Consider the following 25,300-nt stretch of genomic DNA (forward strand, 5'->3'; position numbering starts at 1 on the left):
TCTATTAGTTCAGTAAGACAAGGAGCTAATAGAAGCTAATGCTAACTTTCACAGTTCATACTTTACATGGAGTGTTTCACTGATCTAAAAGAGAGTAAATAATCTTGGAAGTGTGTAATTGTCTTGTTTTTAATCAAATAATGTTCTGCAGAGTCGTCTTCCTCTACCATCTGTTTGTTTGTGTTTGTCTGTGCGAGCTCAGGTTTGGTGGGAACCGAAGGTGTCGAGAGTTTTGAGTCGGTTTTATTTGAGGTGAGTCTCCTTCCTTCTCTCCCCCCCAATTCCTCTCTCCCCTTTGTCCCCTTCCTCTTTTCAGATGTGGGGTGTGAGCATGGAGTCGCGGCCCTGTGCTCCTATACCTCTCCGGGGAAGTTCATTAAACTTCATTTACATCTGTGATGCCAATCACACAGATACTTTGGCTGAACAAAGAGCGTTCCAGTGGACGGTGGTTATTCCACCAGCCAAAATGTCAGCACACCTCCTCCGCTCACATTCACAGGTTGGCTCGAAATGATGCTGAAAGACCTTCTCGTTGGAATACTAAAGCACTGTTGTTGTGTTAAAATGGGTGCTGCCTGCTTGATAAGCTATCAGAGCCTGAACTACATAACTGAACCCTGAGCGCTGTAAATACAGTCGGGAGACGTGCGCGGCAACTCCTGGACTTCTGGCGGGAGAATTTTATGATGAGTCAAACAGAGACTTGAGGAAAAGTCGCAGGAACACAAACACTAGCCTCAAACAAGGTCTGGGCAGCGCACTGAGATGTTTCCACTGCTAACATGTGTCTGGTTTTGTCAGTTGGACAGCATTAGTGGTCTGGTTGAACTAGTTACAGACAGGTGTGTGTGTGTGTTTTGGTTCAAGTAGAGACAAGAGCCTCACTGAGAGATCATCCATTTGAAACATTTCTAAATTTCTGTTTCATGTCTTGTCTGTTTTGGGCTATGAAGCACCAGGACCAGTGTGGTGGTCATATATCCATACTTCAAATGAAAGGGGTTCAGATTAAACTATCATTATATTCTGCTAGATTTAACAATAGATATGAATGAAGTTTGGATGCTACTGAAAAAAGCTATTTTCAGAAACTCATAGTTATGATCTTACTCACATAGGAAACAGGAAGTGATGTTTAATGAAGGTAAGAATGACTAAAATCACTTTGAAACCTGGAAACTCCCACATCTGAACACATTCAGGAGCTGATCTTCTTTTCCCCTCATTTACTGAACATGCTTGAGTGTGTGCAGCAAAAAATGAAGCATGGTCCCTCGTACATATTCACCTTATGACATCAGCAATGAACTGGTTTCTTTTGTCTGAGTCACTTTGCGTGGGAGGCGTACCAGTCTGCTTGGCTGCCACTGAACACACACTCGACCAGGTCTCAATGTGGTTTACAGCGTTTCAGGGAACGAAACTGGGTTTCATCTACAAGATGTATGTTTTGCGGCCATGTCTTAGGCGCCCAGATGTCTCTTTTAAGACTTGTTTAACAGCTGTAGTTACTTTCCAGTTGTTTCCAGTCATCTAATGAAATACCAGCAACTTGCATTTTGTTTCACCATTCAAACACATTTAATGCAGGACCTTTACATCTAATCGAACATTACAATTACTTTTAACAAGCAAAGGATCACACACTTGCTTTAGCATAGCCTGTACTTTTTTATGCCTTATAATTATAATGTATTTTACACCATAGCAGTCTATTACTTGTTGGATTGAGATCATGGGTTGAATGGTTCATTCATTGTAATCAAGCACTGAGATCATGCAGTAATCTTTGATATGAATTTGTGTCAATTAGTTAAACTGTCTTTATTTGTAGATCTGAGTACTGGCTTGCTAGCAGACATTTTGACTGCATGTTGTAATTTTTTGCTCAAAATTAGTGGATTTTCCTATCAAATACACCATTTCCAAATCAATCTTACTCCGCGAATGAAAAACAAATAAAATATCCTAAGAGTGCGGCTGACAATTTGCATAAAATGTCATAAAAGTCCGAGTTGAGGACAATAGAAACGCGAGAAGAGGAACATTTTAAAGGATTGTGTCACATCCTTCTTCTTCTCCCCATCCGGTGAGAGGACAACAGCGGAGCGTCATGCCGCGCTCTGATTGGTCAGCTGGATGTAACAGCGGCGCTGATTGGCTGAAATATTGCCGCTCCTGAGCTTCTATTTTGAACATAAATACGAGCAGCTTCAGTCTCTTGCCTCAGAAGCCGGGGGCTGTCAGAGAGGGGGTACTTCGTGCTACAGCTCTCTGACACGAACAACAACTATGCGGCTTTAGAAGCTCAGCAAGACCGAATCGAAGCTTTTTTTTTTCCCTCCACACGGAACCACCGAGTCACTTCCCGACGGTGTTTCGGATTGTATCTTTGAACATGTTGTCTTAAATAGTTGCTAGCTAACTGGTTAGCTTCCGGGTTAGCTCAAAAGTTCGGACCGTCTCGCTAATTGGCACTCTCTCCAAACCCCCAAATTCAAACAATATTGATCCGACAAATCGATCTCGACTGCGGGAAACATCTGAATTGGACAGCACAAGAAAACATGGAGTCCTTATTCGGCAGCACTAGTCCCGTTAACATGTTGAAACGGAGGCCGGACGGGATCCCCGGGCTTTCCTCGCTCTCTCTGCCCGAGCTGAGCACAAAGAACACGCACTGCAAGAACCTGTTCTCCCCCGGACCCGCTGGTGTGCTCTCTCCTGTCACCAATCTGGCTAAGGACATGAACAATTTAGCTGGGCTCGGAAGGTATTAATATTAAACGTTTGTGTGTGTTATTTAATTCTTCTACTGATGCAAGCTAGTGTGCTGCTCCTGTTTTTAGAAGTCCATGGACAAAACTCATTTAATTAAACCACAGTTTTTGTGACATTCAGAACATGGATTAGTGTACACATGCATTGATTTATTTCATTCATTTAATTTATTTCTTGCAGCCAATGTGACACCCCGAAAAGGAGAAAGCATGCACCCCTTGAGAAGGTTCCCTCCTTTGCCTCTGACGTCTCATCTGATGCTGGTGAGCTATTGTCTGCGCTAATTGATTCTGTTAGGAGATGGAAGCCTGAGGCCCTGATGTAACATGCACTGTGCCTGATTTCATGGTCATGGATTTTTATGTTTTAGATGTGGTCATGAGATAGTAATGTCAAGTGTTGCTTTAGCTCATTTAGAGCTGCTGCGTTAATTTTAATGACAGGAAATTACAATGGAAATCATGTGACCTTTTACTTAAGAAAAAGAAAATGAAGTGATCCTCTAGTCTTTTGTTTGGAGCCAAACAATAGGCTGATAACTCGATCAGTGTGGTCCAGATACACTCATGCAATTCTGCGTGTGTTGCCAACCAATGCTTGTATAGATTTGTGACGCATATCTCTTCCTCCAGGCCTCGGCATGGATCTCCCGAGCCCCATGGATGGCGTCGACATGGAGTAAGTTGCCCCTGTCCTCCTCCCGTCTTTTCTAATCAATCAGCTAGCGAGCGGTGCCCCTCCGTCCCTCCGTTTACCCATCTGCCCCTGACCCCCTCCCCTCACCCTGTGATTGAGGCTCAGCTGAGCCAAGCAAAATTTCTCATATCCAGGATTACTGTTTCTACCCTTGGCTTTAAGATGCTGGCTTCACTCATTTTTTTTAACTAAGCAGATTAGCAGATAAGGCATCTGAGCTTAACTTTCTTTGGGTTTTTAAGTGGTGGTCACCCTACGGCTCTTAAAAGTTAGTGAATGGTGAAGGACAGTTTCTACACAGAATTGTTTGTATGCATTTCTCTCAGCACATTTGCTTGAAACCTGAATGAAACTCGCTGCAGCAGTTGTGCTCGGCTTTATCTTGACCAGTTTGTCAGCATATCCTCAGCTGCCTAATCTTGGGTGGCCCCTTTCTTGACTCCAAGTTGGGTGAGTCTCTGCAGACATCTGCCGCTGTCTGATGTGAGTGCCTTTACAGCAGCATTTGGTGCTGAAGACCTCATTCATCCCCCCCTCCTTTTTTTTTTATTTTTTTTGTTTTACAGCTGTTTGGTTGCTAGGAGGTTTCCAGGTTGGGGGGTTTGGACGTGCCCTGCGCTTGGGTTTAATGATAGCCCACCCCCTCTGGGTTTTGGCACACTCTCCCTATGCAGTGTTATTTCAATAGCAAAAGGGGGGCTGGAGTTTTTCCTGCGTCGGATCTGTTGAAATGAGGGCACCCCCGGAGAACAACTGCCCTCCCCTCCTCTGGTCTGCATTCAATGGGACACGCTCCCCCCCCTCAACAAAGACCTCTTGCAGAAAAGGGCTTGGCAGCGTTAGCTCCAACAGGCATATGGTGGGTTAGCTGATCTCTGCAGCCCTCCCCCTGCCCTCCCTCCACACTGAGCTCTCAGCTCCACTCGTTTAGCATACAGGTGGGCACTACTCCAATGCAGAGACCACCTCTTGGCTCTATGCATTCACCCAACTTCCTCAAGTCCAACCGCTCCTCTGGGTTTCTCAATAGAGCTCGGGATTCTTTGTCTTTGTACTTTATGAGCATGCAGAGTTTTGACAAGCAGCTGAAACCTCTTTTCTTTATCCTAAAGGCTCGTTATGTTTCTTTTATGTAGAGCAGCTTCAAGCATCTTGACAGGTATTGTTTTTAACCACTTCCTTTTATTTTCTCTTAACAGATTTGAGAGAGCCATTCAACAATCAAGCAAAGTTATTAACGAGTAAGTTATTTTATTTTTTTGTTTTGTTTTTGTCAGCATCATAAAATCATTAACTGGTGTCTGGTTGTTATGGCCTCTAATTTAAACCCTGTTGCTCTCATGGGTGTGATCTTCCAACTGAATGCGCCCACCGACTCCTTGATTTGATTTGTACTGACTCCATTGCCTTCCTCTCCTCTGTATTGATTCATAGGAAGATGCCAATTCGAAGAATCAACTCACTACCAGTAAGCGGCTTTGTCATGATTCTTTCGTTCACAGCCCTGCATGTCTTACTCTAATTTGTGGCTGATGTTCAGGGCTGACAGATGTTGTAAGAATGCGTTCTGGCTGGAGTGTTCGCATCACCAAATCAAATGTACAACACACAGGGGAAATGAGAATGGGAAATGAGAATTGCAAGATTTTCACATTTAATGGGTTAGATTGTGTGCCGTTGCTAACGAGCCCCCTCTTTCCCCCTCCCTCAGCTCCAGCTCCTGGGTTTCAGTCCATCTCTGAAGGGTCAGGAAACGGATTCAAGCCGGTATGGAATATTTGGCCAGCAGCCCTCCCAAATATCCCCTTCCTCTCAGCACGACGACAAGGAGAACATGCCAGAGGTGAGTGGACTGACGACAAGAAAGTGAACCTATATAATTAAATTCACTGTTGCCTGGTTAGATATGGACATAGAAACTATGATAGAACTGAAGCAATGCTCACAGAGCTCCTCATCTGTTACCATGGTGAAGGCATTGCATCTTTTGGGTTGAAAAGTTTGGTTGATCTTTAAATACTGGATGTCCTAAAAGTAGTCGACCCCAAGAAAAGGAAAAATTATTACTTGCATAACCTTATGGTGGGTACACATGATGGACACCTGCAGAGCTGTTGTGTGTGTTTATAGATTACAACACAACAAAAATGTAAATAGTTCCTAATTTCTAAATCTCTTCCCATTTTTTCAGGAGAGCTTCGAGTTCAAGAAACCAACCAAACCCGTGCCCCGGTGTCACGCGCGCTCCTTCAGCAGCGGACAGTCAAAGTGCGGCTTTGCCAATCGTCCCAGCTCGGCACCGGCCCTGATGGTATGCGAGCGCGTCACGAGTCGCTCCACGTTTGATCGCGTCGTTTTATGACCCCGTTCTAGAAAGATGCCGACCCTCCTCGTCTTCTCTCTCTTGTCCAGTTTTCTTCGCCGCCACCGATCCAGCAGCTCGACTTTCACGACTCCAGCCCCATGTGTCTGAGGCGTTCCTCCCCGACCTCCTCTCTAGACGACGACGACGGCTTTCTGGACGTTCTCGACGACAACATGGAGGTGAGGCGCCATCTTGAAACTACCTCTAATCTTATTCTATTCCCTGTTGACTGAACTGTCACGACGCAACAACACCAAGCTCTCTCTAAATGTTTCACTGACGACTCTGTTCGCTTACAGGACGACTCCGGGATGCCGACGGGGATGGCCAGCCTGCTCACCGCCCCTCTGGTGTCTGACAGCATAGGAGAAGACTCTGTAAGTTTGCCCTCTGTAATATAAATAACAACTTTAATACTTTGCCTGCAGTCACAGAAATGATTCCATCTTCGTGCATTTCCACTGATCATGCACATTAACAAAGTCTGTGCGAATGTTTGGGCCTGATTTCGTAACATGTCATGCTGCAAACACTTTAAAAACTTTCAGACTGAATATGTGAATGAAACTAGGCTTTCAGACCAAATCATAAATACAATCAACTTTAACATTCTGCCACTTCTCCCATATCTTTTTAGCCCGTGATCCGGTGCCGCCCGCGAAGCCTGTTTCGCTCGCCGTCAATGCCCAGCCCGATGTCCCGCCATTCCGTGAAGCGTCCCGACTGCCCCAGGGATGAAAACACCCCGATCAGGGTGAAGAGACGCCGCAGCGTGGCAGGAACGCAGGTCACCACCCTGGAACAATACGCAGAATCGCCACGAACGGTGAGTCCTCTCTTCTGTTTGTCACGGTGGGACCTGATGTAATTAGTTTTTAATTAATGGGACCATTGATAACACTGTGGGGGGGGGGGGGTGTCACCTCCCAGGATGCATTTGAGAGATCTGATCTCTGACCACAGTTTGGAGGTGGTTGGGATCACACGTGATCTGTCAGTTAGTCATAAGAGCTTTTTAACACATTCTGTCTCTGAAGCTGATAAGTAACAGATTAAGAAATGAATCTAGGCAAAAATTAACAAGTGAAAGGAGTTAATGAGTATATGACTGTGGTTAAATATTGATGGGATACAGTACTTCAAAATAGATTACCAGAGATTACGGTGCGTATGGAAATTTCCAGGGTTGGAGTTATCATCTGAGTTTTTTTGTAGGTTTGACTAACGTCAGGGCAGAGATCAATAAATAATAAAATCCATCAGAGACGGCCACTGTTAAAATATTCTACTGCTGCCCAGATGATGTCGGGGTTTATTTGCATGCAGAGAAACTGAGATTAGATCTGGAGACGTATGTTAAAGCCAGGTCTGGACACGCGTACCTAAAGCTGGCGACTTGAGATGAGATTGCCCAGATCGGCTCTTAATGGAAGGTCTGAAGAGGCCCTGAGATGTTTGAGTCAGAAGTGGTAAAAATGTTTTAACCAACTTTGAGCTGATGTTCTCAACTCTAGAGCTGATTGTCGGTTTGTTGCTGGATGCATCTGTCACCTAAAAGTGGGAGTAATCGGTGGTTTAGACTTCTCCATGCAACACATGAAGGAAAGGTTAACTGAGGAGGTTCAGAGATGCAAACATTCATATGACGGGTCTTCGACGAAAGTGAAGCAGGAAGAGGAAACAAAAATGAACCCAACTCGCAAAAAAGACACAACGCCAACTAGCGTTTGGGAGGTGTTATTACAGAGCGAGCCAGACTGACAAGCGCACAAGTATAAATGACTCGTTACAGCGTAGGTTAAGGCGTCCCGCAGTACCTTAAATAAGCCTTAAAGGAGTAACTTCTGAATCATCTCCTGGGACTTTATGGCCGTTGTCTCTCCCTCTGCTCCTTCCAGGGCTGTTCACAACTGCAGAGATCCAAGTCCTTCTGTGAGACGGTGATTGAGAAGCTTCTGGACAGTGAGGACGCTTCAGAGCTAATAGGAGATTTCACAAAGGTAAGGAACACGTTTCATATGTTTATTTTCTTTTTCTCCTCATTTAAATTTAAATTGCGTTTCTAATCCAATTTCCTTTTTTCTTATTTTCTATTTTAGCCTTTCATTCTTCCCACAGTAGATGGGAAACATCAAGACCTCAAATACATTACCTCAGACATGGTGAGTAGACCCTAATCACCGCTTTTTAACTATCCTTAATTACTGCCACGTCGTCTTCCAGATAAAACGTAACGCTGTGTTCTCGTGTTCTTCAGATGGTGGCAGCTCTGACCGGCAAGTTTGATCATCTAGTCGAGCAGGTCATCGTCATTGACTGCCGCTACCCATACGAGTTTGAAGGAGGACACATCAAGGTGAGTAAACGTCTCGGTATTTAGAAAAACTAGTCTCAGAGAAGCTGCTTCCTGGACTCTCAGTGACTCCCACCTTACCTGTCCACTTGGTGTACGACTGTCGTCTGGCATTCTTTCAGTACAAAACACCCTCGGGTCAGTTCCTCCGCTCTACGAACTAATCATTTGGGTTCTTTTGTTCTCCTCAGGGAGCCCTGAACCTGCACCAGGAGGAACAGGTGGAAGATTACCTCCTCAAGGCCCCCATCATCCCGTCCTGCCCCGACAAGCGAGTCGTCATCATCTTCCACTGCGAGTTCTCGTCGGAGCGCGGCCCCCGAATGTGCCGATTCGTCAGGGAGCGAGACCGCGCCGTCAACGAGTATCCCAAACTCCACTACCCCGAGCTCTACATCCTCAAGGGAGGATACAAAGACTTCTTCCCCCATTTTCAGGTTGGTTTATACTTCAGATTCAGCAGACTGCTTGGCAGCAGTGTACACCGATCAGCCATAACATTAAAACCACTGACAGGAGCAGTGAATAACATTTAAACCATCTTGTGACAGTTCAATGTTCTGCTGAGAAACTTCTGGACCTGGCATTCATTGGTGTGGATGTTACTTAGACATGTAGCACCCACCTAGACCAGACCAGGCACCCCCACCCCATAGCAATGACACTCCTTGATGGCAGCAGCCATCCCCAGCAGGATGCAGCCTGACACAGACACACACACAAAAACACTTTAGGAACAACAAAAAAAAAAAACATGAAGAACAGCACAAGGTGTTGACCTGGCCTCCAAATTCACTAGATCCTAAACTGATCAAGTATCTGTGGGATGATCCTCAAAGGCCCACGTCCATTGTGTAGGGAGGCCTACAAAATATTGGGAAGGTGGTCATATTGTTATGCCTGATCGGTGTATACATAAACTATGCCTCATTTCAACTGAGAGAAGCTAGAAAGATGAGTTTGAGTTGATGTGATTCTGTCTCTAAACTCGCCTCGTTCTCTTCCTCCAGGCTCAATGTGAACCTCAGTCGTACCGGCCCATGCACCACGAGGACTTCAAGGAGGACCTGAGGAAGTTTCGCCTCAAAAGTCGCACCTGGGCAGGGGAGCGCAGCAAGAGAGAGATGTACGGCCGACTGAAGTTCTGAGCGCCTCCAGCTGCCTCCAACACACACACCCACCCACACACACACACACTGCCTCCCCATGAACCGACTCAGTACGACCTCCTCACGGAGCCCAAGGCCTCACCCCACTATCAAAGACAAACTTTTTGGGATGCAGCCAGCGGAAGAAGGGGATTTATTTTTTATTTTTGACGTCCCAGAAGTTCACTATAGCAAAGTTATTTATGCAAATTTAAAAGAGGGGGCTGGATGAAGCCACCGAGGTGCGGCGAATAGATTTTATTGATGTGATCTGAAGCAATTTGTGTGTTTTTAAAAACCACTTGGACCTACTGCCTGACTTTTTATTTTTTAACATGCTTCCATCTGCAGCACAGACCGGTGCCACATCGCAATAACACAAACAAACCACACTGCCGAGTCTGACGTGCGTCTCTCAGTCTCCTCACTGGATGTTTTCCATTTTTATTTTGAATTTGTCATGTTCCCATTTTATTCCAGCACTTAATTTAAATACCTTGAAATGGTGCGGTGCTTTTTTATGTATATTTTTTTTCTAATAGTTTGTGTTGAGACAATGATTTAAACTATGCTTCCTCTGATTGGATATTTTAAATGTTAAAACTATAAGAATAATGCAGAACCTTTCTCTCCCCCGGTCTCCTTCCTGATCAGCTGCAATACTAGATACTAGATACCAAAGCAAACTGAACTACCTGTTAACTTTGCAGTGAGATTTTTTCGGATGCTGCAGGTCGGCGAGTGTGAAAAGATTTGTTTTGATCAAAGAAACAACATCTTGGTTTTTGCTTCGACTCCTTAATTTTCCAGAGAGAGAGAGAAAATGCCTCTGTGGAGCTAATGGTGTCTGTCTGTAATGAGTAGGGTGCTGTCCAGGCTCGTGGGGGAGCTGCTGAAATAAAGATCCAATATGAGTTTTACGAAGAAAAAAAAAATGTGACGTTCAGCAGCTCGTTCTTTTTTCCCAGAGTTTATTCTTGAGTAGGAGTCGGTATCACGGGAATGTTATACCGCAAGATGCTTCTATACAGGTTATTGAATAATGTTAAATTACAGATGAAACTGATTAAATAACAGTAAACAAGACAAATTTGACGTTCAACTTGAAAGGACTTTGTGTCTTTTATGTCTGAGGCTAATTTTCATAAATAAACTTAAGTTTTAAAACTAAAACCTGTAAAAAATAAGGATTAAATTGTTCAATATTCTCATGACAATGCTATTTGATGTAAATCTTACTTGAAACTTGATGGTTCTTGCTTATTTTTGGGTTTGATACTTGAAAATAAACTCAATTTCATGGGCAAAGTAAAAGGTTTTAACTTGGATTACAACATTTGCAGAATAAAATCCGAGTCGTCTGGGTTCTAGACAACGGAAATTAAATTGGTGTCGCATGTACACGTTGTGAAGATGATCCTTTTAAAGTGCATAGAAGCTTTATGAGCTACACATCACCTATGCAGGATGACGCCACATGGCTGTGCATCTTAAAAGAAAGTTAAAACGACTGGACTTGTTTGAAGTTTTCTTGAAAATGTAGCTTCAAGTGGCTTCCTTTGGTTTTAAATGAATGGTGGGAGGTGGTTGGTTTCTATTTGGAACATCTGTGGGTGCGCCAGGCGTCTTCAAGAAACCTCAAAGTCCAGTTGCGTTTGTTTTAACTTTGTTTTTAGATCTGCTATGACCTGGTTAACGGAGAATCTCCACAGAATCACTTTGTTCATGTTAATGCTAATGCTAGGAACGGTCCAAACTGGTCCGGACTAGCCTGGCTGACGCGACTGCACATCTCAATGAGATGCTGGTCTGGAAACTACGTGTTTATTTTCTCGTATTTGAGGCGTGGTTTTACAAATGCCTAGAGCCGTTTATTGGGCGCTACGAATGTCTATCAAATGCGCCTGGTAATTCCCATGCTGCCTTGCGCGCGATTCACAGCCAAAGCCTGTTGGTAGCAGAGCAAACACATCCTTCTTGGCAATGAAGTCTTTCAACGCCAAACGTTGCTCTTTTTTTAAAATAAACTTGCGTTCTAAGCTAGGCTACTTAAAACACTGTCTAAGGCTGCATCAAACGGTAACGTTAGGTCCGCTGCCATGTTGGATTAACACACTACAAGCTTCGGTGTCGCGCATAGACGTCATCGTCTTGCTGCCCCCCCCCGTTCTGTGATTGGTTCCCTATCTCAGGAGAAAATATGGGCGATGGTTTCCAGACTGCTTTTGCAGCGAGAATGAAATCGCGCGCAAAGCAGTATGGGAACACCCAGGCTAGGTCCGGACAGCAGTCAGTTAACAACTTCACCAAACGTCAACATCAACTATTTGGTAAAGTTATTAGACCTTTAGCTGCTATGCTATCCCATCTAACAACATATTAAATGGTGCTGAGGTGCTGCCAGTTTTTATACAGGCTATACATATCTGCAGCTCACAGTATGTAGCACATGAGCTGTCTGTTCTCAGCATATGTATTCAGGTCAAGAATATAGATTTCATTACTTTCTACTGGGTTTTTATTAGAGATGTCATCAGAGACTAGTCTGTGTCAACTCAAAAATCTGAACTCGTGCAACCCCTACTCATTCAGTTTGTTTTTAGATCTGCTAAGATCTGGTTAACTGAGAATCTCCACACACTCACATTAACATTGTTGACTGGGAGTCTTTTTTATTATGAATGAGGCAATAGATCTGTTTCACAGTAGACATGCAGGATCTTCAGTCTGAGGGCTGAAAAATAGTTTCAGACATTCAAAGAAACACCTCGAGAGAGACCACCGTTTCTGACATGAACTAAAAAATATTACAAGTGATTGAGGGATTAGTGAAAAATAATCCAAACTCCAGATCTAAGTTGCTTCCAGCGTTGCAGGATTCAGTCAAAGCAACTTTCATTTGCTCTCTAAGAATAGCACATCTGCCGCTTTGTTTGCTTTCCTGCTCTGCTCTGCGCGGCGGCGCCAACGCTGGTTTTCCTGTTTTTCAAATTCTCCCTCTCTCCGGCCTGGCCTGGGACTGGCCTGTCTGCTGCAGCACGTGCCTCGACACACACATTCCTATGTGTGGAGGCAGCGCCTGGCAGCTGTGACGTGTCCTGACACGAGGTTAACAGTTACAGGAGGAGAGGGAGGAGGGAGGGAGGGAGGGGGAAGAGAGAAAAAAAAATAAAAATCAGAGCCAGCACGTGGTGTAAACATGTGAACGATGTGACGGAGGGGGAAGTCATAAAAGCACAACGCCCTGCCTTTTGGCGCTTTACCAAAAGTTTGAAATCAGACAGTTGCTCAGAGGCCATGTGCCTGTGGGAAGAAAGGGCTGTCCTTTGTTTGCATTCCACAAATCAACAGGTCTAAAGTCACGTTTACAGCCAACTGTTTTTAGCTTTGTTGGTCGTCTTAATGTGTTTCTAAACCTTGGAAAGAAGTCGTGTTGGCAGGATCCTGGAGGTCAAACATGCTTCGGCCAAACGGCAAAATGACTGGAGACAAGAAGAGGGGGACGAAAATCTTTAAAAATTTAGTTCCAGTTCAATGCGTTCAGGCTTTTTATAATCGGGCTGCCTCCTTAGTCTTGAGGGTGCTGCTTCACACCTTTACGTGCTGCATACATAATGCAACGCTCGCAGGATCCTTTCAATGCAAAGCTTCCCTCTCCACTTCACCAGTCGTTTTTAAAAAAAAGAAAAAATGTAGATGAGTCCTCGGCAGCTGTCCAGCTCTCTTTCTTTCTTTTTTTTTTTTTTGCAACTGGACTCATCCAATTAGGAGTCCATGATTCCACAAAGCCACAGCGAGCCACTTAAAGATTTGCATAAAAGACTGAGTTACTTGTTCTCAAATGTGCGCTTGGTGTATTTTGAAGGCTTTAAATCTGAAGTCGTTAAATAAACTCGCGTTTGAAGATTTAAGATTTTTACCCTCGGTCAAATTCACCAGCTTTAATTTAATTTACTTTGCAGAAACCTTTGTTTGCAGACTTTAACACGTCTTGTTTTACGCAGAAATGTCATTTCACATACACTGCACAGATTCTAAGAATACCATAGAAGAAGAGAGCATCATGTGTGTAACTTTATTCTTAATGCATTTTCAGGAAATTGTATTTAAAGACGTTTTTATTTGGAGCTTTCATGTGCACCTCACAGTCTGCATCAGTGTGTGTTGTTGAGACGCTTCTAAGGTTGGAAACACAGGTGATACTTCATCTGCAGAAACTCCAACTCAACTCTGTGTTGATGTGTTGTTGAGCCAGGTCTTTGTAAACCATGCCAGCAGCTTGCAGGTTTGCAGATTTGCCTTAAAAACCACCCCACCCTTCCTGACACTGTCAGTACCTTTTGACTCCTCACCCAACCCCGGGGTCGTGCAGGCGGCTTTGAGGCGATCAAAGCTGCCTTCACGCAGTTACTCCAGCCTGGGTGTCACCTTAAAGACCAACACTGTTTGCAGAGACCTGTTGACTGCGGACATTGACAGTAAACTGACAAACCAGCCTGAAAATCAAAGGGTTCAACGACAAGGGTGGTGAAACAAGAAGCATAACAGTGTGGTTGCAGAGGATGGGTGGGGGCCGTGGCTGTGGGCAAGGTGAATGTTTATGAGGATTTGAAACTTTATCGTCCCGCTCATGTTTCCGCTTTCTGCAGATGATTTCACAAGACGCTGAGGGTGTTTTCACGTCGCCCTGCTGAGAATTGACGGCAGACAAAAAGATATTTATGTTGCCCTATGTTGTCTTTGGCTTCCTTTATTTCAAACTTGTAAGCGTAGCTGTCATTGGTTCGTATAGCTGGCTGATAGCCCTTCCCATCGCACACATCCTGTTGTTGGTCTTATTCAGCTGGTTTGGGGGGAAATATGACTCATAGTTCAAAAAGCACTGAAACTTGTTGTGGCTTAGTTGCGGCGATTGTGACACTCGCTGCTGCACAGCTTTCATGCTCCATGCTTTTGCTTTGAATAGGCTCCATATTGAAAACCTGATCCGTACAGCTGATCCAGAGTCCAGGTTTCACACTGAGCTGGCTTCACTTTCACACTGACTGGTCACGGTGGCTGTGGCTAATTATTACCTGCGCTGATCCCTCCCATCTACTCCTTTACTACTGAGGAGTAATGCGTGCCAACTGGTTCAGGCTAATCATTGCATAACGCCGGGGTGCTGCAGAAACACTTCACTCCCACTCACAGCTATTCTCACGAAAAGCTTCATACAGGTCACAGTTCGAATCAAACCAAGGCCTTAATCTAAAGCGGTCAATGTTTAACAAGTAGATGGATATTTTCACTTTCGTGTTGAGAGTCAGATTAGACAGGACATCCTGTTTTCCAGCACATATACTGCCTTCTTTCTGCATATTTACATGATTCCTGTAAAGACATCTACAAAGGTCTCTGCCCTCCCGCAATAATCTGGTCTGCTCAGATTAGTCAACTCCAATAATCTGAGCAGGAGTCATGAGAAATTCAAGAAATCTTTTCATTGGTGACAGTACCCGAGTGCAGGATGAGTCCTCAATCTCATGTCAGTCCTGAAATACAACTAAAGTACTACTGCAATGCATCTGAAAAGGCTAATGCTAACGCTAGCAGAGGAACGGTCCAAATCCTCTGGACAGCAGTCAGTTAACAACTTCACCAAACATCCTGTGGTAACAGAGAGAAGGAGGCTGCACATCAACTATCTGATAAAGTTATTAGACCTTTAGCTGCTGCACTATCCCATCTAACAACACGCTGTGGAGTACTATTAAATGCTACTGATGGTGCTGAGGTGCTGCATGTTTTTATACAGGCTATACATATCTGCAGCTCACAGTATGTAGCACATGAGCTGTCTGTTCTCAGCATATGTATTCAGGTCAAGAATATAGATTTCATTACTTTCTACTGTGTTTTTATTAGAGACTAGTTGATGTCGACTTGATTTTCATCACATAACAGTTTAAAAAATATGTAGTCGTGCAACCTCTACTCATTAATGCTGGAAATTTTGTACAGAAGTTGAAGTTGTCAGAAGAATTTAGTTCAGAAATAAAGTTTGTGAAACACATGAGTAAATGTGCTTAGTCACATACTGCTGGTAATTCATTCAGGACTTGTTTCAATGAATATCTGAGCCAGAAAATGTTTGAAATTGACGCTCACATCTCTAAAAGCCTTACTCCTAATGTGAACAACACATCCCTCGTGTTGTGTCTCTCCTCCAGAGCAGAAGGTCAGAAAAGTTGATGAAAAATAGATGAAATCCGATGAAAAACGATGAAAACCATGCCTCGGGTTTGAGTGTTTCGGTCTCAGCGGGTCTGTGCTCAGGGTGAAGAGGTTAACAGGGCGGTGGGGTGAATGTTAACAAAGCACACTGGACGTTTCTTCTCTCTCTCTCTCACACACACACACACACACACACACACACACACACACACACTGAGCAGGGCCTCTCAGACTAAAGAAGCGTGACCAGCAGCAGCTGCTGGATTAACAGCTGCCTCTGTTTCTCTGCTGAGACCCTGAAACTCTCTGATCTCTCATCCTGATTGCATCCACCTCCACACAGCCTCCAGTTCTTCTCACTGTCGCTTTGATTCGTATTCATTTGTGAACATAAACAAATAAAATGAACTGATTAATGATTGAGCATTGAAAGCATTGAAATACCCGGTATGAAGGACTTTATTTTGAATTTTAATTAAAAGAAAAAAGTCTTTGAAGGCAGAGCATCAGGTTGGATGAGAGAAAATAGCCCTTTCTTTTGACACAGAGGTCCAGCTAAACAAACACTCACTGTAAACAGAGTTCAGCTTCAATGGGCTGCTCAGTGGCAGCAAGTCAATACAGTAGAAGTTGAGGCTGTTAACGGAGAAACTTAGGTCAGTTTAAGAGTTTTAGTGGCCAAGATCAATTCAGTTAGATAAGTTTTTCTGGAGGCAAGTCAAGGATATACGTTTTTGTTTGTTTGTTTGTTTGTTTTTTGTTTTTTTTGTTCCTTAAAAGTGTCTAGTACTTGCACGTCATGCTGCTCACTTGTGCCTTAAATTGCTCCCAGGAACATAATCTGGCCTTCATTTAAGTTTGTTCAAACAGTTTTTAAAGTAAAGACAAAAATTTAGAAAAATCATGCAAGTATTTCTGCTATAACAAATATAGTTTTCCGATAATAAATTAATAATATTAATATACGGATTCATTAATCTTCTATCTTACTGGTAAAATATATAATAATATATATAATAATAATAATAATATTAAGAGATAACATTTTAATTTTAAATTACATTTTTAACAAACTTTACTGAACAAATCTCAATAACATATAAAAATACAGACACTGACTAAATCTCGTAAGAAAGTTTATTTATTTTTTACAGAAACATGTATGTTCATACCTCCTAATAATATTTTCGTTTACAACAAAACAATTATATGTTACTTCGCATTAAAAGAAATGGAAATAAAAATAATTTAACAGCATTAGACAAATAATAATAATAATAATACAAAAATAAAACAAGAGCTAATTAAAAGCTTACTTCCTTCTTCCTGAACTCTTCCTTTGTCTATGATTCATAAACTGTAATAAAATACAGGCTGCGTGCAGCGAGCGCCATCTGGTGGTGGAAACGATGCACTGCAACGGTGGCCGAGAGCGGTCAGCTGACCAACGCGGAAGTGGAGTAATTCATAAGGATGTAAACATTGGTTTGTGGGGTTCAGGTGGAGTTTCTAGGACTTTTTTTTTTTTTTTGAGAACATGGTTCGTTGTTTCTTGATCCACACGGTCTGCCCGGTGAGCGCTCTGTCTGCCGGGGAGAGTCGGGTGCTTTACTCCCGGGTTTTCGGTCCAGATGAAGAAGTCTTCTCCGAGAAAAACCGAGAGCTCGGCCCGGAGGAAAGGAGACTCCTGCAGAAGGAGAAGGTAGCCGTGGTGGCGAGGTGAGTTTAAAGTAATGTATTATTATCCATTAATATTGTTCTTTAAACTTTATATTTTTAGTATTATTTGATCTTGACATGCGCAGAACTAGCATGCATTCTTAAAGTGTGCACTGTGGCTAATCATGCTAGTTTGTCTTAGCTTTTCGGGTTGTCAGTGATGACAACAAGTGGGATTATATCCAGTTTAAATACTCCAACATCTCACCGAGTAAGACCATGGACAGAAGAGAAGTTACTGTAGATCAGGCTCAGTGTAATAACTTGCAGAAGCTGCCTTTTCTTTAGCAGTAATAGACATATTCACTCAGTTAATCCAAGAATAACAGCTCCTTAATCCTGTTTGCTTTGCTCCAGTGCATCAACTCTTCTTTGTGCATACTGCTTTTAATGACATTTAATGCCTGCCGTAAAGAGTCATAAAGGGTCTCAGGATCTGTCCTGTTAAACACATTTAAGGCCTTCATTCACATGTTGCCAGTTAAACAGACACAGATCTCTGCAGGCCCAAGGAATGCCAACACACCGTTATTTATTCTGGCTCAGATTTTGGAGCATTATTCACACTTCTCTATATGAACTCTGTCATGCAACATGCAGCTGGGTGTTGTGATGCGTCTAAATGACCACTGCATCACCAACTTTCTTTGGTATGTTTGTGTGAAATCCGGTCATGTGAGATAGACAGTTGTTTAAAGCAGAAGAACAGAACGTCTGTCTCTCTGTTGTGGCAGTGGGAGTTAACAGACACTGGTCATGTGAGCCAGAACTGCTCCTCCACAGTGAAGCCAAAGCAAGTAGAGCTCCCCCTGGTGGCTGGCTGCAGTATAGGTCATAAGCTCCACCCCCCTCCATGTTAGTGGGCGGGACTTGGGCCAAACTAAAACACTAAAATACATGGTAAATAAAAAATTTCCAGGATGGTTTCTGTCATTTTAGGTAGATAATATAATGTTGATGCATGTTCAAGTGTCAATTGTTTGGATAAGTTTAGTTTTATTTCGTTATTTGACGCTATAGAAACAGGATGTGACATAATGGCGACTACCAGTTTCATTGCCAACTGCTCCGTAAAACGATCCTGTGGGGCCGTGATAGTTGTAAAAAAAAATTTTTAAAACAAGTCCAGTATATAATCCAACATTTCCTTGTAACTGGTGGAGGTAGAGCAGAGCATAGCATTAATTAAACGAAAACACGAAGAAGTCACGGCTCCACGCGGCTCCACTCTCGGACCATACTGATCAGCCTCTGCCTCCATACTCACAAGATGGCGCCACCCGTATCCCCATTAGTTTGGCCCAATGTAAGGAAGTGGAGACGCATTGTCCATATTTATATACAGTCTATGGTTTAAATGTGCCTATTTAAACCCCAACTCCCCACCAGTCCTTTAGAACTGAAGAAGCTACTTGGATGACAAGTCCAGTTGCCTTTCTTTAACGTTTTTGGATCTACCAAGACCCGGATGACTGAGAACCATCACAGACATTAAACCTTTCTCGCTCTGGCTATTGCTGATTGATGTCAAATGCACCGGTGCGGGAATCTTGCCACAGAGAACCGATTTAAGGCTCCGCTATACTGTGAAATTTAAACCGATTCAACTGGCACAGATTATCTTAATTGGCATTAATCAACTGGCAAGAGCTTGAATGTTCCGGGGCTTCAGTGATATTTAAAAGTCCTGCACTGCAGCTTTATAAACTAACCCAAAATCAAGCAGTTCACATGATTCAGTTGTGGTTTGCTCCTTTGCACGGACTATAGAACAAACAGCAACATCAGAGAACTGATAACTCTCTACTCTCTGTGCTCTACCTGCACCAGCTACAATGAAATGTTGGATTATACACTGTATGTCACATCCTGTTCCTATAACGTCAAATAACAAAAATGAAAACTTCATGCATCAGCATTAACTATTAATTACCTAAAATGACAGAATTATTATAGAGGAGGCGGGGCTTATGATCTATACTGCAGCCTGTCCTCCATCTTTATTTACATTCTATGCTCTCTACCCACCAGCCCCAGACACCCTGACACCATTGAACCAAGAGTAGCACCTTCATCTTTGCTATCATGCATCCACCATTCTTTCTCCATCTCCATTTTTTCTTTAAATGTCACAGAATATAAAATGCCAGCCAATAATCATACAGGCCTGTGGAGGCTGTCAGTCCTTCTCTGCTTCTCTTGTTTCCACTGACTTCTCGAGTGTTTGTGTTAGTTTTCTCTTCTCCCTCTTGACAACATGTAACTACTGATTATCACTGTCAAGAGAAAATGCTCCCCTTCAGCGCGGCGGAAAAGAATTACATTACTGTCCTACTGCGGCCTGTCAAGTCCTGACGGCTAAATTACACAACGTTCAAAAGCTTTTGTATCAATTTTCCATCAAGGAGGATGAAAAGGATTTCCAGTGAAAGACTTTGGTGGTGCTAATGGTATCGGTAAAAAAACGCCCAAGTGCCAAAAAGAAAATTGAATTAAAATGAAAATTTTTTGTAGGAATAGTTTGAAATTTGAAAAGAGAAAATATATTTTAGATATTTTTAAGCAAATTTATTTGAAAAAGTTCCAATTAAAGTATAATAAAATGTTTAGGTTAAACAGAATAATGATTACTTTCAGTCCTGATTTACTAATTATTGATAAAATAAAGAAACAAACCTAATGATTCCAGCCAAACTAGTCTCTGTTTATGTTAACGTACCTCTCATCCTCTGGGGCTCAGGCAGGTCCGGAGTGCCGTCTCTCTGTCCCGGGAGGCGTCGGGTCGGGTGCTGATAGAGATGGTGCCGGGCGAGGAGGCTCTGGCCCTGCAGGAGGCCGACAGTGGAGTGGTGCGACTGAGAGCTGGAGACCCCTTCACCAAGGAGATGAGCGCTCTGTGGTTGGGGGTCCACAGCCTGGGCTTCGTGCTGGTCTGCGAGCCCCACGAGAACCTGCTGCTGGCCGAGGGAACCCTGCGCAACCTGACCCGACACTGCCTGGAGCACCTGCACATGCTGGGGCAGGGGAGCGAGGTGAGCGCAACAGACGTGAGCACAGGACAGGTTTATGGAAGCCTGGAGGGGTGACTGCTAATACCCTAAAGGTGTGAGATGAAACCATATTCAGATGACTAGATGACTAGATGCAGATTTGATTTGGTTTGGTTTCACAAATCTAACGGTACGGACACATTAAACCAACATCAAAGAACTAGATGCAACAAAGGTCGTGTGTGTCACCCAACATCATTTGTGTCAGGGCCTGAAAGTTGCACCTGCACTGCAAACGCTACAGCCAATGATTAGCCAGCATGTATATTCTGTGCCCCAAATTAAAGTAAATTAATCCTGTACCGGTGGTGGTAGTAGTCAGTGTTTGTTGAACAGGAAGAGCTACTATTAGCTGGTAGGCTAGGAAGCTCGGAAGAGCTACCATTAGCTGGAAGGTTAGTAAAATAGGAAGAGCTACCATTAGCTGGGAAGCTAGGAAGAGACACTGTTAGCTGGGAGGCTAAGAAAATCGGAAGAGCTACTATTAGCTGAGAGGCTAGGAAGCTAGGAAGAGCTACCTTGAGCTGAGAGGCCAAGAAGAGCTACTATTAGCGGGGAGGCTAAGAAGCTAGGAGGAGCTACTATTAGCTGGAAGGCTAGGAAGATAGGAAGAGCTACTATTAGCTGGGAGGCTAAGAGGCTAGGAGGAGCTACTATTAGCTGGGAGGCTAGAAAGCTAGGAAGAGCTACTATTAGCTAGGAGGCTCAGAAGCTAGGAGGAGCTATTATTGGCTGAGAGGCTAGGAAGCTAGGAAGAGCTACCTTGAGCTGAGAGGCCAAGAAGAGCTACTATTAGCGGGGAGGCTAAGAAGCTAGGAGGAGCTACTATTAGCTGAAAGGCTAGGAAGATAGGAAGAGCTACTACTAGCTAGGAGGATAAGAAGCTAGGAGGAGCTATTATTAACTGGGAGGCTAGGAAGCTAGGAGGAGCTACTATAAGTTGGGAGTCTAGGAAGAGCCACTATTAGCTGAAAGACTAAGAAGCTAGGAGGAGCTGATCAGCTGTCTACACTTTTTTCATTCCAGATGATCCTGCTGATATTTGTGTGTTTAAATGGTCCGGTGAGATGAAGATGAAAAACGAGAAGAGCATGCCCTCTTGTCTCTGTCGTTTACTTTTGTCACTTCAGATTCTCTCCTTTCTCTCACCGACAAATTCTGACGCTGATTTGACATGAAACCCTCAGGGGTCCAACTTGTGCTGACGGTACAGGACATACCAGCAAAACTAGGGTCACTACAGACCAGATATGACAAGTCCAAGAAAAAGCTTTTCTGTTTTCACAAATGGAATAAAGGTATATAATCTTGCAGGGTGTTTTCAGCAACCTAGTGAGTTGTAATACCTACTTCACAAGAGATAATAATGTTTCTCAGTCCGTTACCTCTAACTCTACCGTAACCATCAAACATCTTGAGCCTTTTGATTTGCAGCCAGACTGAGGCCTTTCTGTTTCTGACTGTAATCACAGTGTTTAGTGCTACCAGCCTTTGTACTTGACTTCAACAAGTTGGAGCTCTGCCTCTGCTCAGATTACTGCCGGTCAGATTGTGAAGCAGAGATTTAAATCGGAGGCTTTAGCTCGGCCTCTGCTGTTTGGGAGAGAATTTTATTTTAATTTGGTCTTAAAAGATAAATCACGGGAGGGGAAACAAATCAAAACCAACAAGTAAACGTATCCCCTCTAACAAATAGCTCCCTCCTCGGTGCACCAGAGCTCCACTGTCCAAAAACACTGTTAAAAGACATTAATTAGTCACATCGCTGCACAGCGTGACATGTTTTATTACTGCCAGACACACACACACACTCGCACTAATTTAGACTTGAATACCTTCCAGCTGCTGTTCTTACTTCTGTTTTCAAATAAAATGTGTGTTGTTTATCGGCTCATTACCCTGAAATAAGTTAACCCTTTAACATCTAATAGGCAGGTTACACTTTGGAGACAGTGCAGATTCTACGTAGACCCTAAAGCAGAGTTTGTACCTCTGTGGGACATAGACGCTGTAACTTACGTACAACTTGTGCACATGTCAGTCTGTCTCGCTCTGTACCAACTCCGCCCAAACGCTCGTCGCCACTGTCTTTTTTTTGCCAGTTGGTTTAATTTTTGTGTCCACTTCCAGTTTCACTTTCAACAGTGGTGACTGAACCTTTCGCCGAACACGAGTCATACAAATGTCTGCATCTCCAAACCTCCTCAGTTAACCTTACTGATTCTTTATTAATCCAAAATAATCAATTCGAAAATTTAGGTTTTGGATCAATAAAGATGGAACACAAGGAAGAAAGGTTAACTGAGGAGGTTCAGAGATAGAAACATTTGTACGACTTGTCTTCTGCGAGATTTCAGCAAAAGTTTCAGTCACCATTGTTGAAAGTGAAGCAGGAAGTAGAAACAAAAGTTAACCTGACTGGCAAAATAGACACAGCGATCGTATTATATGCCAGAAATAAGGTCCAGGTTGTAAAAAATGGTCCCCTTTAAGCGTCATAATGTCTGCCTCAACTTTTTTTCCTTATTTTAATTATAATAAGGTCAGAAAATGTCCTGTGAATAAGTGCTTTTACCCATTTTTTCCTAGAATATCTTGAATTCGATAACTGGCAGCGTAATAACCTTCAGTGACAGGCACAAGTAATATTACCGTAATGACACCATGTTGGCTGTAGAGGACAACGCCTCAGTTTTCAGATACTGTTTGAATTTTTGGTTGAACTGATTCCCCACAGTTGTTGGGCTTCACCAGCCAAACTCTCAGGGGCATCCAACCTGTTCTGGACACTAACACCAACTGTTCATCAGCTTTATTGCATTGTACTGCCGATCGACTGTGGTCATTAAGGAGTCCCTGTCCCCCCCCAGGTCCTGCTGAAGAGCAGCCGCATCGACGTCCTGCTCAGCCGCCTGCTTCCTCACGGCCAGCTCCTCTTCCTCAACCACCGCTTCGCGCAGAGTCTGGAGAAGGAAGTAGCAGCCTACATGGCCAAATGAAGCAGAGGAGCCACGGTTGTCGGCTCTGTCGCCTTCAAGTCTGACGTCCAGTTACTGTTAGCTTTCGGACGAGCAAGCCGACCCTTGTTTACCTTTTAGTGACATATCTGTGTCGGGGAGAAGAGGACGAGCGGCGGACTCCTGGCTGCTGCTGCTGCTTCTAGAGATTGCATGATGTGTAAACACATAGAGTGGTAAATATCTCCCTCAGCCACTTGCAGCTCACTGTTGGCTGTTTACTGTGTGGGAGGCTTCACTTCAAATCCTGTTTGTCAAATTGAAGAGTGGAAAGGAAAATGTGGCAGATTAAAGAGTGCGGCTGAAGAGGCCAGCTCAGACGCACTCGTCGGCATCCAAGTCTGCTATTTATCTGATTCACCATACTCCAAATGTCACGGCGTGACCTCGAGGAGCCCGAACTGACCGGCCATTTGGTCCTTTTTCGAGATTTCTCTGAGTTTAAATGAATCTCAAAGTGTGTGTTTGTTGTTTTGAGGAGTAGGAGGAAAGCACAGTGTTTTTAGTTTATTTTTATTTTTTTTGAGTATGAATCATTTCATAGTCGCAAACGGCAGAAATGGAACAAACAAAGATCAAAGTCAGAGCCGTTTAATGTCAGTCTGAAGCAGAAATGTCACGGTTCTTGAGACGTCGAGGACAATGGAAGGATGCAGGAGACGACAAGAGGCATAATAAGAGCAGAATGAACGGAGGCAGACGTGTTGGCGTTGAGAAACAAAACAGGAAGTGATGACGAGGACGGCTTCATCAGAAACATCCCGACGCTACTAGTAAAAAATAAATGCAGACCTGCACCTCCTGAACATCTGTCCTATCTCTGACTGCGTCTCCTCCTAAAGCCTCCTGCTCCTCCTCACGGCCTCATTACAGCTTCTTTTGTTTTGTACTGGCAACGACCATATCCAAAACCAGAGTGGTGATTTCAGGGGGAGCGGGGATGGGGTGGAGATGGGGAGTCGGGGGGGGTTCTGTCTGTATGCCAGCATCTATTGCTTTGATCTTCTCCTTTTTCTGTATTAAAAAAATAAAAAATAAAACTAATTTCTAGGATTACCCAAGGCGTGTTCTTTGAAACTCGTGTACTCTGCAATCAAGGACACAACAGGAGTGTTAAATATGATAACACAAGAGGAGAGGAGGGGTTTGGAAGTTGTGCATGTCTGACAGAAATAAATAAATAAATAACAGAGACTATGCATCAGCTCCTTTTATGACTCAGGCAACCGGGAGTTCCACTGCACGGCCAAGAGGGGGCGCTGTCGTTACTGCAAGTTTCACTTTGGAGAAAAACCAACAGACTTGAAGTTAAAGTCTTAATTATGTAAATAAAAAAGCATGTGAACATACCTGACTCTTCTTTAAAGTAGAGAAATAAAGAAGCAGGATGTCCTTTTTAGATTTCAGCAAAATGCATTATAGTCTATGTTATAATTAATGATACCCAATAAATAAATAAGCAAAAGTGACTTGTATGTAATTAGATATAAATTATTGGACGTAGAGGGGATTCGACCTTAGAATTTCACCTCTCTAGCCTCTAAGAGGGGGGTGTCAAACTCAGGCTGCATCCTGCAAACTAGTTCTGGGGCCACATACAGCCCAGTTTGATCACTAGTGGGCCGGTTCAGTATCGTAACAGAATAAAAACCTGCAAGTAACAACAACTCCAGACTTGTTCCATTTGTTTTGTTGTGCAAAGAAGAAGAACAAGTAAATTTGGGCACGTTGCTGTCTGCTGTTTAGTCCTGGGCCTCATAGTTGTGTTCTGTCCACTTCTTTTACTAAAACAAATAAGAAAAAGCTGTTATTTTCATTGAAAAATTGCAGTCTTCTTTGTCATTTTCGCACTTTGCAAAGTCATGCTGCGGGACAGATCAGACCCTCTGGACAGGATGTATGTTTGAGCCCCGTGCTCTAAGACTACAGCTCCTCTAAGGGAATGCGATGCA

General features: G+C 43.5%; 2 protein-coding genes across 2 annotated transcripts; both read left to right on the plus strand.

Moving 5' to 3' along the window:
* The first annotated feature begins 2,228 nt into the window (after positions 1-2,228).
* Positions 2,229-10,846, plus strand: cdc25b (cell division cycle 25B). Its single transcript, XM_084569277.1, has 15 exons — positions 2,229-2,776; positions 2,965-3,047; positions 3,417-3,462; positions 4,680-4,721; positions 4,915-4,948; positions 5,192-5,323; positions 5,672-5,791; positions 5,893-6,024; positions 6,145-6,222; positions 6,483-6,671; positions 7,744-7,845; positions 7,945-8,007; positions 8,103-8,201; positions 8,390-8,635; positions 9,209-10,846. The coding sequence occupies exons 1-15, from the start codon at positions 2,571-2,573 to the stop codon at positions 9,344-9,346; spliced, it is 1,710 nt and encodes a 569-aa protein (XP_084425403.1). The 5' UTR covers positions 2,229-2,570; the 3' UTR covers positions 9,347-10,846.
* Positions 10,847-16,930: 6,084 nt separating this feature from the next.
* On the plus strand, positions 16,931-24,272 carry ap5s1 (adaptor related protein complex 5 subunit sigma 1). The gene is made up of 3 exons (XM_084569738.1): positions 16,931-17,281; positions 20,022-20,313; positions 23,202-24,272. Exons 1-3 carry the CDS (start codon positions 17,100-17,102, stop codon positions 23,328-23,330), a joined length of 603 nt encoding a protein of 200 aa, XP_084425864.1. The 5' UTR covers positions 16,931-17,099; the 3' UTR covers positions 23,331-24,272.
* Positions 24,273-25,300: the final 1,028 nt, after the last annotated feature.

Source organism: Chelon labrosus, assembly GCF_963514085.1.
Source record: "Chelon labrosus genome assembly, chromosome: 20".
NCBI classification, from domain to species: domain Eukaryota; kingdom Metazoa; phylum Chordata; class Actinopteri; order Mugiliformes; family Mugilidae; genus Chelon; species Chelon labrosus.